The sequence below is a fragment of the Neoarius graeffei genome, chromosome 17, assembly GCF_027579695.1.
Source record: "Neoarius graeffei isolate fNeoGra1 chromosome 17, fNeoGra1.pri, whole genome shotgun sequence".
NCBI classification, from domain to species: domain Eukaryota; kingdom Metazoa; phylum Chordata; class Actinopteri; order Siluriformes; family Ariidae; genus Neoarius; species Neoarius graeffei.
In genome coordinates this window covers 59,816,129-59,830,477 of record NC_083585.1, presented here as the reverse complement: position 1 = coordinate 59,830,477, position 14,349 = coordinate 59,816,129, and the positions used below count along the sequence as shown (strand labels likewise).

Sequence of the window (14,349 nt, the reverse complement as noted above, 5' to 3'; positions counted from 1 at the left end):
ACACACACACACACTCTCTCTCTCTCTCTCTCTCTCTCCTCACACACACACACACCACACACACACAAGTTAGCTTCATTTTTTTTTCCAAGACAAAGAAAGGACTTTAATAAAACGAAACATTTTAGGTGACACAAATTTCATGGTTTAATAAAAATGTATTCATTTTATTGAATTTCATAAATTTCATTTATTCTTTTTTGACACACATGATTATCCCACACCTTTTCCTCAAGCACCCTGTTTACACAACACAAAGGTGTGAAATTTTCAGGATGTTTTGTATAAATTATTAATATATAATAATATATAATTACGCCGAGGTCACGACGCCTCAGGGATTCCTCACATTAACCAGAGAAGGGTTCAGGCTCTTCTGGTCGCTACGGTCCTCAACCACACACTGTTCTCCTTTACACTGAACTCATACCAATGTCACATTCCTCTGGGCTTTCCCACTCCACACCCGGAGAAATATTACTGCGAACAGGCCAGATATTGTCATTAAAGACCATGATGCTCAGCCCTGCCTGATTCATGATGTAGCTGCACCGACTGGTTTCCGTATCCCTGTTCAGGAACATGAAGTTGGAAAGTATAAAGATCTTGAAGTTGAAATTGCAAGGATCTGGAATCTGAGGACAACAACGGTCCCAGTTATTGTTGGGGCACTTGAGATGATCAGGAAAATTCCTGGAAACATCGTCATACAGAAGATCGGACTAATTACGTACCAGCGCTCATATATACTCAGGGAAATCTTCACCGTACCATCGTGATACTTTTCGCAAAATAACTTCAGTCCTTCTACTCTGGAGGAGACCTGGTGATGGACTTTTTGATGTTGAACCTCATCTCATTATCTGTAGCCGCTTTATCCTGTTCTACAGGGTCGCAGGCAAGCTGGAGCCTATCCCAGCTGACTACGGGTTGAAAGGCGGGGGTACACCCTGGACAAGTCGCCAGGTCATCACAGGGCTGACACATAGACACAGACAACCATTCACACTCACATTCACACCTACGCTCAATTTAGAGTCACCAGTTAACCTAACCTGCATGTCTTTGGGACTGTGGGGGAAACCGGAGCACCCGGAGGAAACCCACGCGGACACGGGGAGAACATGCAAACTCCACACAGAAAGGGCCCTCGCCGGCCACGGGGCTCGAACCCGGACCTTCTTGCTGTGAGGCGACAGCGCTAACCACTACACCACCGTGCCGCCCCCTATTTGACCATGAGAGACCTATTTTATATGAGAAGTCTGACCGAGTGGACCTTTATGAGATTAATAATTGCATGAGAGTATGATAAAAAGAATAATGACGTCACAAGTAGGACTAATACTGGAGGCAGAACTTGCTGTGTGAGAGAGAGAGAGAGGGAGAGAGAGAGAGAGGAGGGATGGAAAGGGTTAAAACCCTGCCGTGGGAACATTCCATTGTGAAAGCAGGAGGGTGATGGTTGATGAGGGAGACTGGATCATACCACCTCATGCACCATTCATGGTGTTTGAATGAAGTGGTGGTGTTTGAAGTGCTGTTTGAAGTGCTGCTCTGTCCGGAGGGGAAGCAGGAGGAGAGAAGCAGCGCTGCGCAGACCAGAAAGAATAGAAAAGAAAAGAAAAGAAAAGACGGAAAAGTGCACGGAAGTGAAGAAGAGCAGAAAAGTCGGAAAGTTCTCCTGCATCTGCGCGCGACTTTTCTTCTTTCTTTTCTGAGAGTGAGAGAGGAGAGTTTGGGAGTGAGGAGTGCTGTGCTGGAGGATGAGGTGACAGCTGAGAGATCAGTGGAGAACCTTCCTCTTTCTCTCTCACTGTCACTGCTGGAGATGATGATGATCAGGATGATGATGATGATGATGAAGATCTCCCTACAGGAGGACCAAACTGCACCCGAGTCGGATTAACTCCCTTTTCCTCTAGGATGTTATAACACTTTTTTTTTTTACCTTCTAAATAAAACTTTGCTGTGTTTCCTGCGGCGCTCCATGGAAACGGATCCGAGGCTTTCGGGCTCGCGCTTCCCCGTTAAACTCGCGCTGCGCTTTATTTTCTGTTTGTTTGTATTTTTCTCCTCTACAGTAAAATGAAGGAGCGGAAATTAACCTGCTGCTAATTAACCGCTGGATTACTGTAAACACACACACACACACACACACACACACACAACACACACACAGCAGAGTAAGCGCGCGAGCCTCTGGTCGGTGCTGCGGGTTCGGGAGAGATGACGGCGCGCGCGCTCGGTTTTGCGCTCTTCATTGTGCACGCGTGCGCAGGTGAGTCCGCGTTATGAGCGCTTATAGAGGGGCACGCGCTCCCTCACCGGGGTGCATGCACTTCAACACACACACACACACACATATACATATATATATATATATATATATATATATATATATATATATATACACACACACACTTTTTTTCTTTTTGCTCCTTTGCAGTTTCACTCTCACCTGTATGTGTGTGTGTGTGTGAGAGTGTGTGTGTGAGAGAGAGTGTGTGTGTGTGTGTGTGTGTGTGATTCTCAGATTAACGCATGATCCACACGCCCAGCACTTTTTAAGAAAAGGCAGAATGACCATTTCCAAATGCAATACATTAATATTCCACATCGGCTCAAGAGCCTTATATAATTAACCAATTAATTGCTTCATTAATTAAATAATTGATCGATTAATTAAAAACCCAACCCAAAACATTACAATTCTGCCTCGAATGCAGCAAGTGCCCACACTGACCCTGAGCCAAGTTTCAGGGATTTATTTATTTGTTTGTTTGTTTGTTTGTCTGTATGCTTGCTTGTTTGTTTACAGATATTTTTTTTCCCCCTGATGAATCTTTAAGTTCTAGGTATAGTGTTCCTTTGTTTGTTTGTCTGTCTGTGTGTTTGTTTGCTTACTGATTTTTTTTTTTCCCCTGATGAATCCTTAAATTCTGGATATATTTTTTCTCTGTTTATTGGTTTGTTTGTTTTTTTGCCTGTTTGTTTGTTTACTGATTTTTTTCCCCCGATGATTCCTTAAGTTCTGGGTATATTTTTCCTCTGTTTGTTTATCTCTATCTGTTTGTCTGTTTCTTTGTCTGTCTGTTTCTTTGTTTACTTTTTCCCTGATGATTCCTTAAGTTCTCAGTATATTTTTCCTCTGTTTGTTTGTTTATCTCTGTCTGTTTCTTTGTTTGTCTATCTATCTGTTTCTTTGTTCACTTTTTTTTTACCTGATGAATCCTTAAGTTCTGGGTACATTTTTCCTTTGTTTGTTTGTTTGTTTGTTTGTTTGTTTGTTCACTATTCTGTGCTGTTAGATATTTAAAAAAAAAAAAAGGTTTGTGTCGTTTCTTGACCTTGTTGTGTAGTCGGGTTCTCCATGGAAGTTTCTCTCAATAGAAAAAAAGAACACTTCAAAATTTCTGGATTTACCGGTAATTCATTTCAAGTATGCACTTCCATGATTGTTTATCTCTCTGTTTATTGGCTTGTTTATTCACTTATTTACACTGTTTTCAAGGCCTCTTGAGATGATTTTTTGTTTGTTTGTTTGTTTGTTTGTTTGTTTTAAAGCTCAGAGTGGAACATTGCTTTGGGGTTCCAAGCAGAACTTTCTGAAACAGAGAAAAACCCCTTTAAGAGTTCTGGATTTAACTTTCCCCACAAAACAACATCTTCCATGTTTGTTCATCTGTTAGTTTGTCTATTTACACCCTTAGACAGGAAAGTGTTTTCGAGGGTTCTGTCGATCATTACGGGTTTTAACCTGACAGTGAAACACTGCTCTAAGGTCCTACAAAAAAAAAAAATCTAGATTTTCTTTTTCCATTTTTGCTTCTGTGTGTGTACTTCCATGTTTATTTACTTACTCATTTATTTACACCTTTATCCAGATTCCATATGATATTGAACTGATAGTAAAACTGTTCTAGAGTTCTACATAGAACTTTATAAGTTCTTCTAGACAGGAAAAAAAAAAGCTCTTACAAGCTCTAGATTGAAGTCCGTGGTTGTTTATCTCTGACTTTATTTGTTTTCTGACCTATTTCCACATCTGTATTGGTGCGTAAACACTGTTGTATGGTTCTAAATAGAATTTTGTAGGTTCTTGAAGAAAGAAATTAACCTTTAGAAGTTTTGGACTGAACCTTAGGTTTCTACCTACCTACCTACCTACCCACCCACCTACCCACCTACCTACATACCCACCCACCCAACCAACCAACCAACCAACCAGAGCTGGACAAATGTTTGACGTAACACTAATCTTGTGCTAAATTATGGCACAAATGTACTTTACTCTGAGTATCGTGAGTATATTTAGTACTTTGTTATGTAACAGTAAGCTGATACATTGCTGTAAATTTGTCCGGAAGGTTTTATGGGGGGATGAAATTAACACAGTCGTAGTTTTCCACACTTGTTTTGCTGGTACTCAGTTAAGTTCAGGTATCTGATATGATTACTTCCTGTATGGTGCCCCCATGACCACCCATCTTCCTTTATATTTCCATTTCTGAAGTGTCGCTCATTTGGTTGGGTTTAACTCTGTACGATTTTCACCCTGGTTTTGATGTCGCTGATAAAAATCACACATTGTAAAAAAAAAATTCTCTGGTCTTCGAACTCATAATGTTGCGTTCTCACGTTAATCGGTGTCTGACGACAGAGTTCTGTTAGTGTGAGAAATTTCAAAGTCAAATCTCAGAGCGTGAACACTTCCACAAAGCTTGATAAAATCCACCAATAGGAGGATGACAAATTCACAGCAGAGATACGGTGCACATATGGTAGAGATGCATTAAAAAAACATGCTAATGTACAGTAAAATCTCCCAGGGTGAGGGTTAGCTCAAGGTCACTTAGAGCAATGTTTGAGCTCATTTTCCACACAAGGTGATTCCCGGATCACTGACTGATGACATAAGCAGAACGTAATAGTTTTCTTTGGAGGATCTTCATCTAACATGGAGAACACAACTTACCACAAACTGTTTAAGAATTCGGAGAAGATTTTCTCAAGATTGTCTCATACAACATGACGAACCTGAAATCACATTACTTTCATAACTGTCCTTTGTTTCATTTCCGTATGAATTAAATCTTAATGGATACAGTAATAACGGTGAAGCATCATGAAGAGAAAAATCCAAACGCAGCACTGACGTACTGTATGCCGCCTCTACAGAACCCGTCTGTCTTGATGTCAGATTTGTTGCGTTCAGTTTAGCGTCGCTGTTTCCAGTAACTAACAAGGACACTTGGGAGACTAGAGGGCATACCTCCATGAAGCCACATGTTATCAATGTCAAAATCAAGTCACCTGAACCTAGGATAATACTAAAGCTGTCCACCAAATTTCATCCAAATCCCTTCACTACTTTTTGAGTTACATTGGGAAGAGACAAAAAAATCCTGGATCCGCATACGTATCTGGAGTCTGGTTTTACATACGTATCTGGATTTGCTTCAAAATCTAATAAATTGTTCCTTGGCCCATGACTCACCTTTCCACCAAATTTTATCCAAATCCCTTCACTACTTTTTGAGTTAAAGGAGAACTGAAGGCAATTTTTTTTATCATCAAATTTCTATTTCTCATGTTATTAAATATCGGAATGCATTTTTGATCGCTATTTTGTCGCTGCTATAGCAAGTTCTGAGTGTTTGAAATATGCTCTGTAATATATCAGTCCATATGTCAAAGCAATGGCCGTAAACGAGATTCGTTGAGACCTGAGCGAGACATCATAGGACGGAAGTAAAACGTACAGAGGAAATCAAAGTGACCGACATCTGCCAACGTTGTCAAAAGACATGCGCGCCCTCTTTCAAATGTTGATGTAATCAAGCCGGAAGTTTTGTTTGTTTTGATAGCAATCAGGAAAGTTTGAAAAAAGTAGGCAGTTATCGTCATTTAAACTCGTTTTTGTGCAATACTTCGTTTGGAAAACAGTTTTCAAAATGGCAGCACTGACACCTGGCTGACGCTTCACGTTTCGAAGTCTCGCACAAGTCTCGTGAAGATCGCGCGGATAAGCGACGCCTGCCGTGGACCAAACGAACTCAATTCAACACGGCTAAAAACCGAATAGGCCGATAAGTATAATATTTAATTGCGATTTGTTGCCAATACGAGTCACGATATACCGTAAGGTTACTAAAACCGAAAACGTCATTGAATAACACGTTAATTAAGAAATAAAGCAAGTTTAACACTGACTTCAGTTCTCCTTTAAGTTGGAAACAAATAAACAAACAGAGGTGAAAACATTACAAGTTGGTGAAGATTCTAACCATAACCCCATTCCGTAAAATAAATCGAAGCAAACATTAATCTCTCGGCTTGAATCCCAGCATATTTCTGCGAGATTTCCTGCTGTAGTTTGGGACACTGATGTGTTTGCTCCGGCATTATTAACAAAAGGACTTGCTGTTAATGAATGCTTAGGGTGTGGCGCTTTCAGTCACATTCACTTACCACACAGCTGGGTTGAATTCTCCAGACTGATTCAGAAGGTGTTGATTTGTTTTCTGTAACAGCAGCTCTGACAGTCGTGCAGCTACAAATCACAGCTTTATATTTAAATTATTCCACAAAATCGAGGCCTACATGAGCTGATAGTTGTCTATAATCCATGTACGATGAGATTGAGTGGAATAACCGTTTTATTCTATTCACATTCACTGGATTTTGCGAAATGGGGCATTTATATTTTTTTACAAATTCAATAAATAAAAGCTTTCTACAAAACGTCCGACAAAATCATTTCCGCTTAGGCGGACTTGTTAAAAGCCTATCGATGGCGGCATGAATTGACTTTAGTGCTGTTGATTTTGTTTTTTTTTTTTGTAGAAAGTGCCGTCTTGCTGTGGTGCCGAGGTATAGAATAACTTTAGACATTTATTTAATTCTTCCTTGGACATTTCAGTTTTGTAATTTTCAAACAACTTTGAGCTTTTGAACCAGTCTAAAAAAAAAAAAAATTCAACAAATTTTAATGCTTAATTAAAGATGAAGAATGTAAACAAACCCGCAGCGAAATGACAAGAACAATTTGGGGAAAAAATGCGATGATAATTCTTACCATCAAATACTTTCATTCCATATTTTGTTGCGCTTTAAAAAAAAAAAAAAATTTCAAGTAGTTTTTATTTCATTCTCGGTTGCTCCAGCAACACGCGCTGCCATTTTGATTTTCTCTACTCACAGTATATGAGCTGATACGCTAGTCGTAGAGTAGCCAATCAGAGCGTGCGATTGCTCGTTTAAAGGGTCTTGTATTGATTTTAACAATATATAATCAATCATCAATATGATGAAAATTTCTGTTAAGAGATTCATGGGACAGTCATGGAAGGAGTCTCCAATGTCAGTGATTAAAGCTGTAACTTTAAGTTTCCTGATAATGTCAGGACTTTTTTTTTCTTTGTCTTATTAATTAAACCTACAAGGAAAAAAAAAAAGATGCGAGAAAGGAAACTATATAACTCGCTGCTTTAACCAGGGCTTTGAACCAGAATTTTTTTCCTATTGGTTCGTTCCGAACAGAAACGGAATTTTAACGTTTCCGGTTTTGGGTTCCACCATTAAATAGACGTTCCCGAACCGGTTAGAACAAAAAAATTTCGTTCCCGGAACGGTTAATTACGTTCCCTGTCAGCTGTTTAACAAATGGCTATAAAATTATGTCTCTGTCTCATCCAGCTTAAGCCAAATGTAGGCTAATTCTATTACAACCTTCATTAAATAAGACAAGAAATAATTCAAAACAATTATTTCAAATGTTGGCGATTTGGATTCTCAGTATGTCTTCCCATCTACACAAACAGAAAAAGTGCCAAAAATGAAAGATAATTCGTTTAGTGTGTTACCAAAGGCTAGTCAGGCCCTATAGAGGGCTACCGCATGACGTCACCGCGCCGCAAGATTTTGTTAGGCGCCATATTGGAAGACCAAGTACACATCTATGCAAGTACATACATACATAAAACAAACTACACCTGAAATGTAGCCAGGGCCGGTTCTGCCCTAATCTGGACCCGGGTGCAACATCGCGCAACCCCCCCCCCCCCCCCCCCCCCCCCAAAAAAAAACAGTCTAAATCAGGACAACCATCACATAACTATAACTATAAACATTTTATATCAACTATTTTAACTAAATGGGCTATAATAAATAAGCCTGCAGGCAGCCACGGCGGGCTGCCTCAGAAAAGTAACCATTTGTCCTACCTTAAAACTCGTTTTGCATTTTCTGCCTCCTTTTTTGTATTTCCGACCCTCCGTTTATTTTCTTTCCTTTTCTGAAAACCCGATTTGTGTCCAGACATTTTGTTCTGCTACCAACGAACTAACTCGTCAGGTCTCGTCTCTCGAGCCCGCGATGATTCCCGTGGGAAGGGCAACAATTGATACATTTTTACAAACAGCCAATAGAGGTTGCAACGTTCAGGCTCTTCTTTGCTCAGACACTCAGTAATGCACTTACTCACTTATTATCACGTGGAGACGTGATAGTAGTCCACCCTACCGCTCTCTCCATTCAGTCAGCGAACGTCACACAGGAAGTGAACCCCAGTGGGTCATAGAAACTTGCGCAGGAGAAGAATGACTTTTTTATTTGTAGGCTACGGAAACTTTGAGGAACGAAATAAAAACCGGTATTAACCGGTTACCATTATTTTTAATAAGCGTTTCTGTTCCGGAACATAAAAAATAATAAAGTTTCTGGTTTCGTTTCTGTCCATGTGAAATAGGAAAAGTTCCCGGTTTTCGTTTTCGTTCCTTGAACCGGTTCAAAGCCCTGGCTTTAACAGAGGTAATCCCAGGAACTTGTTTCATGGGCGTTCTCTGACAATAATAATAATAATAATAATAATAATAATAATAAAAAACTTTATTAGGCACAGGGTTTCAAAAGCTGATACTTATTTCCATGAAAGCAGTCCATAACATAAATATAAAGTAATGGCACATATATAATAATGAATAAAATAAAATATTAAAACTCAGTGATTTGTACTGACAATTAAAACTTTAAGAAACAGTGTGAAAATTATAATAACTTGGAGGTTTGAGTACATTGGACCATTTAGAGTTAATCTAGAACATTTTTTAGTTATATACATAACCAATAGTTTGAACAAAATGATTTAACACACTTGGTCTTTAAAGCTAGACTGCCTTTCAGATTTTTCAAGTGTAGGTCATAAAAATAATTTTCCCGACACCCAATTATTTTTGTTTAGTGACCGAAAGCTACTGAATTCAAATCACAGACTTCCAATTTTATTTATTTATTTTTTAAAATAGAGCAATTAATGAATTTAGAGCCACATGGCCTGAAATTCTCCGTTATTTTTTTCCTGCTTCACCATGACGCAATACAAGATACTATGTCATGCATCACGTGGTGGGCTTTCCCTGTTCACGCAAGGCATTGTGGGACACAAATTTGAAACAGGAGAGAAAAATGGAGGACGCGAGTGTGCGATTGAAACATGAAAGACTGACTACAGTAACGGAAAGAAAGCGAGAAGAAAAGACGTTATGTTCTATACGAAGGAAAGGAAACGCAGGACCAAACTAACAAATATGGGCGCTCAGCGAGCACCTCGGTGTGATCAGCTGTTCGTTTAGCGACAGAATGATGGAACTGTCAGTGCACGCTCAAAGGGAAACCTGTAGATGGCAGTAATGCAGCACTGTGGATGCCAGCTGCCGTAAAACCCAAAAGAAGAAGAAGGTAAACCTGCGCATGCGCTCACGGACTTCCTCTGTCTGCCTGACTGCGCGAAGCGAGCGATTTCATGCACATTTGCTTTAATCCCCTCAAATTAAATAACTTCCCAGCCACAGAACAGAACGGCCTGATATTTTGTGAGATATTACAGAAATAAACATCTATCACAATCACTACATTTCAGACGGAACTAAATTTCACCGATTTTATGAAATCGAAAGGCCGTCTCGCTTTAAATATAGAATCCAAACTTTTGAATAATTTCACAGCAGAATATCTGAAGGATCTATCACCAGACTTGGATGCTGTTTCGACCGTATGGATGTTAGATTTGTTTCTAGTGTTGTAGCTCTGTACTACAGAATTGCAGGTAAATGTTCCTGAGGTATGCTGGGTAAAGTCCTTTCAAGCATTTGAATACAAATAGGCATTTATGAAAAGTCCAGCGATCAGTTAAAGGGCTCCAACCCAACTCTCTAAACAAGTTTTCAGATCGCTCTTCTCTGGTCGTCTTTTGTAGAATAATGTGGGCACCTCTCTTCCTCTCTTCTGCAACTTTAGTAATTTGTCGAAGCTCGTCTTATCAGTATTAGATCAGACCACATCACAGTGTAGCTCTAAATGGTTAAAAAGTATGACTTTATCCTTTAATAAAGTAAAAACCCTAACCATCAGCAGATTGCTGTAGTATAAGATGAATAATCCACTTCAGGACATGCTGGTGGAGGAGGATTTAAAGCAGAATTGAAGTCAGTTTTAAACTTGCTTTATTTCTTAATTAACGTGTTATTCAATGACGTTTTCGGTTTTAGTAACCTTATATCGTGACTCGTATTGCAACTAATCGCAATTAAATATTATACTTATCAGCCTATTCGGTTTTTAGCCGTGTTGAATGTAGTTCGTTTGGTCCACGGCAGGCGTCGCTTATCCGCACGATCTTCACGAGACTTGTGCGAGACTTCGAAACGTGAAGCGTCAGCCAGGTGTCAGCGCTGCCATTTTGAAAACTGTTTTCCAAACGAAGTATTGCACAAAAACGAGTTTAAATGACGATTACTGCCGACTTTTTTCAAACTTTCCTGATTGCTATCAAAACAAACAAAACTTCTGGCTTGATTACGTCAGCATTCGAAAGAGGGCGCGTGGCTTTTTTTGCGGCCGCGCTGAAAGAAATCAAATTAAAAGTCTCAAATGTGATTTAATAAAAGGCAGCGGCAAAGAAGAAAGTATTCAGCCTTGATTTAAAAGAACTGAAAGCTGCAGGTACTTTGTATTGATTAGTGTTGGAAATGCGCTCAGTATAATATGGATTTATCACAAAAACACACGCATGGATTTATTATTTTGAAACCCACCAGCCGACTGATCCGGCACGGTTTAATTGTGCGACAGTAATGACGTAAATACCGGCGCGACGGACTAGTGTCCGAAAGAGTTTTTACATTTTACCAATGAGCTCACTGTATAGTCCTCTATAGAGTAATTCCCTATATAGGGAGTAGGGAGTAGTGAGCGATTTCAGACACAGGGAACATCGGCAAATGTCGGTCACTTTTGCCGCTTTTCCACTACAAACGCGGCTGAGTCTGGCTGAGCCGTGCCGTGCTGAGTCGGGCTGAGTCGAGCTGAGCGGGGCTATTGGAGTTGCATTTCGACTACAACCGCGCTGAACCGTGCTGGCTGGAAGTGGGTGGACACATTGGGTGGAGTTAGCGAAAGTGGGTGGACGTCACGTGATGTCGTTAAGCGGCGCAAACAGTGACATCAGTGATCTTTTAAGCGGTAGTCTCACGACCCGGAGAGTAAATAATAAACATGGAGGACATGGAGTCGTTAGTGTTGCTGGTCTTGGTGCTGTGGCTTGTTGTCACCGACAACGCGGACAGATACTGGCAAGAGCGTATAGATGAGGCGAGGCGCATAAGGCTTCAGAAATTCTTGTAATTCGTAATTCTTCTTCTTCCGGGTTTACGGTGTTTACAGATCCCAGCGTGCTCGCGGGGCGTGTGTAGGCATGTGAGGACACTCCTCCTCACCAATCAGTGCACAGGGGAGTGTCTGCTCACGCCCCCAGCCTCACTCAGCTCGGTTTGGCTCGCTTCAGCCCCACTCCAAAACCGTGCGAGTTTTGGGTGCTAAGCAGGGCTGAAACGAGCTGAGTCGTGCTGTTTTGAGATAGTCGAAACGCGAGCCGTGTCGGGCTGAAGTGAGCTGAAAAAGGGTAGTGGAAAAGGGCCATTTGATTTGCGCTGTACGTTTTACTTCCGTCCTACGATGTCTCGCACAGGTCTCGACGAATCTCGTTTACGGCCATCGCTTTGACATATGGACTGATATATTACAGAGCATATTTCAAACACTCAGAACTTCCTATAGCAGTGACAAAATAGCGATCAAACATGCATTCCGATATTTAATAAAATTAGATAGAATTTTGATAATTAAAAAAATCGCCTTCAGTTCTCCTTTAAATTGGTACCAGTGAATCTGCTTCATCACACTGTGACACATGATGTTGATTATTTTCCTGTAACAGCACTCCCCATGTGTGTGGGTGTGGGATGCAGACTCTTTGGACTGTTCCAAAACCTGAAATGTCATGAAATTCCTAATTTCATAACCACCTCAACACCCTGCTCTGACTTCATTCAGCTGTATTATAGCTTTGGTCGGCTTTTATAATTATTATAATTGCCATTAACACTGGAGTAATGGTTTTCAAGTTAAGGCTTGCTATAATTTACAGCATAGCCATATTTTGTGTTAATCCTGTAGTGAAATAACGGGTTTGGGAGCTTTTTGGTCTGAAACGGAGTGATGTGTTTATTCCATCAACCCTCACACGACTAACTTTTCCATTTCATTCTGATACAAGAAGCCTGTTGTGGTGTAAATCTGGACTACAGTGCTTTGAAGCATCTCTGATAGCTTGTGCGCTCTTTTTATTTTATTTTATTCTTTTGAATCAACGTATTTTCTGTCCGAGAGGTGATAAATGGACGGAATGGGGCACAAGATTAAAGCCTTCTGCTTTTAACAAAAGTTCAGAGCAGTGAAGAGCACTGACCTACTTCTGTGTCTGTTTTCGGTTTCAGTTTAATAGTTTTTTTAAGATGTTCTGTCTCAAAAACAGCTGTCAGGAACCGTCTTGAGCAATCCTCTCTTTTTCTTCTTCTTTTTATGGAGATGCTTGAGCCCGTACTTTAGCATTTGTGTTCATTCCAGTGGATTGATGCGATGGTGGTACCGAATGCCTTCGCATCTCCCTTGTGAGTACGTAATAAGCATTGTTGCTGCGTGGGAGGCGTACAATTGAGGAAATGGCGTAACACTTTAACAAGCTCCTGCAGGGAAAGAGGTCACAGGGTCACAGTTCAAACATCATGGCAGGACTCCTCATCCTCAGGGACGTGAGAGCGATTCTGCTCCAGCGGTGTTTCCGCATTTCGCAGCGCTCTCTAATTATACCCGACGCTGCGGACGTGTTATCAGACAGCTGCGAGATAGATCTGTCAAGGCCAGCAAGTGTCGAAACAGCGTTGCAGGTGCTGTCATAGCGAGCCCACAGGCACCTCAACATCAAAGCAATGTTTTAAATAAAAGTTTATATCACAGCACTGTGGAACTCACGACTTGGATTGGTTCGAAAGTGTTGACTTGATGAACAAACAATATGCTCATTCTAATACATTATCGTTTCTAGCACAGGGACTTCTTCATCTAATCTTTGTCTAATTGATGTAAGATTAATAAAACACCTCAGGTCAGGCTTTTATTGATGTCTAATCAACTTTGTGGTGTAACAGAAACTCATCACACCACCCCATCATTGACTGACTGTTCCTTAACTAATACTGATTTCTGGAATGGAAATGAGGGGCAGAAGATGATGAGGGTATTTGTTTTCTTCACTGCTGTTCTACATTTTTATATATATATATATATATATATATATATATATATATATATATATATATATATATATACTTACAGTGTGTGTGTGTGGTACTTGATTTGTAATTTCTACTTCAAACAATAAGATTGGAGGTTTGGTTTTGTAGATGAATAGCTGCACGTGTTCTACTGGACAATGCTGGACTATATTTTGGCTAGATCACGTTTGCTTTATATCACTACATAGGGATTGCTTTGAAGATTTAAACAAGCTGATGCAGTGTTAAACCATCTACTCTGGACTTCTACCAGGATTGACAGGTTCTCAGAAGTTGGGATGTTGTTATGATTCACATTGATCTGGACAAATAGCTTTGTGTTTGGGTGGTTGGTTGGTTGGTTGGTCAGTTGGCTGGATGGATCAGTGAGTAATTGGTTGGATGGATGGATGGATGGATGGATGGATGGATCAGTGAGTAAGTGGTTGTTGGTTGGTTGGATGGATGGATGGATGGATGGATGGGTGGTTGGATGGATCAGTGAGTGAGTGGATGGATGGATGGATCAGTGAGCGGTTGGTTGGATGGATGGATGGTCAGTTGGCTGGCTGGATCAGTGAGTGATTGGTTGGATGGATGGATCAGTGAGTAAGTGGTTGTTGGATGGATGGATGGATGGATGGATGGATGGATGGTTGGATGGACGGTTGGATGG

At 40.5% G+C, this 14,349-nt stretch overlaps 1 protein-coding gene across 3 annotated transcripts in view; it reads left to right on the top strand.

The window, feature by feature from the left end:
- The window catches only part of robo1 (roundabout, axon guidance receptor, homolog 1 (Drosophila)), a 573,922-nt gene that overhangs the window by 167,761 nt on the left and 391,812 nt on the right, over positions 1-14,349 (top strand). The window contains exon 1 of one of the 3 annotated variants that reach the window (XM_060897773.1): positions 1,522-2,281. The exons of the other annotated variants lie outside the window; for them this stretch is intronic. Within the exon in view, the coding sequence (XP_060753756.1) occupies positions 2,230-2,281 (52 nt within the window). The 5' untranslated portion in view covers positions 1,522-2,229. Of the gene's footprint in view, positions 1-1,521; positions 2,282-14,349 lie in introns of those variants that run through there. 3 annotated transcript variants of the gene reach the window in all.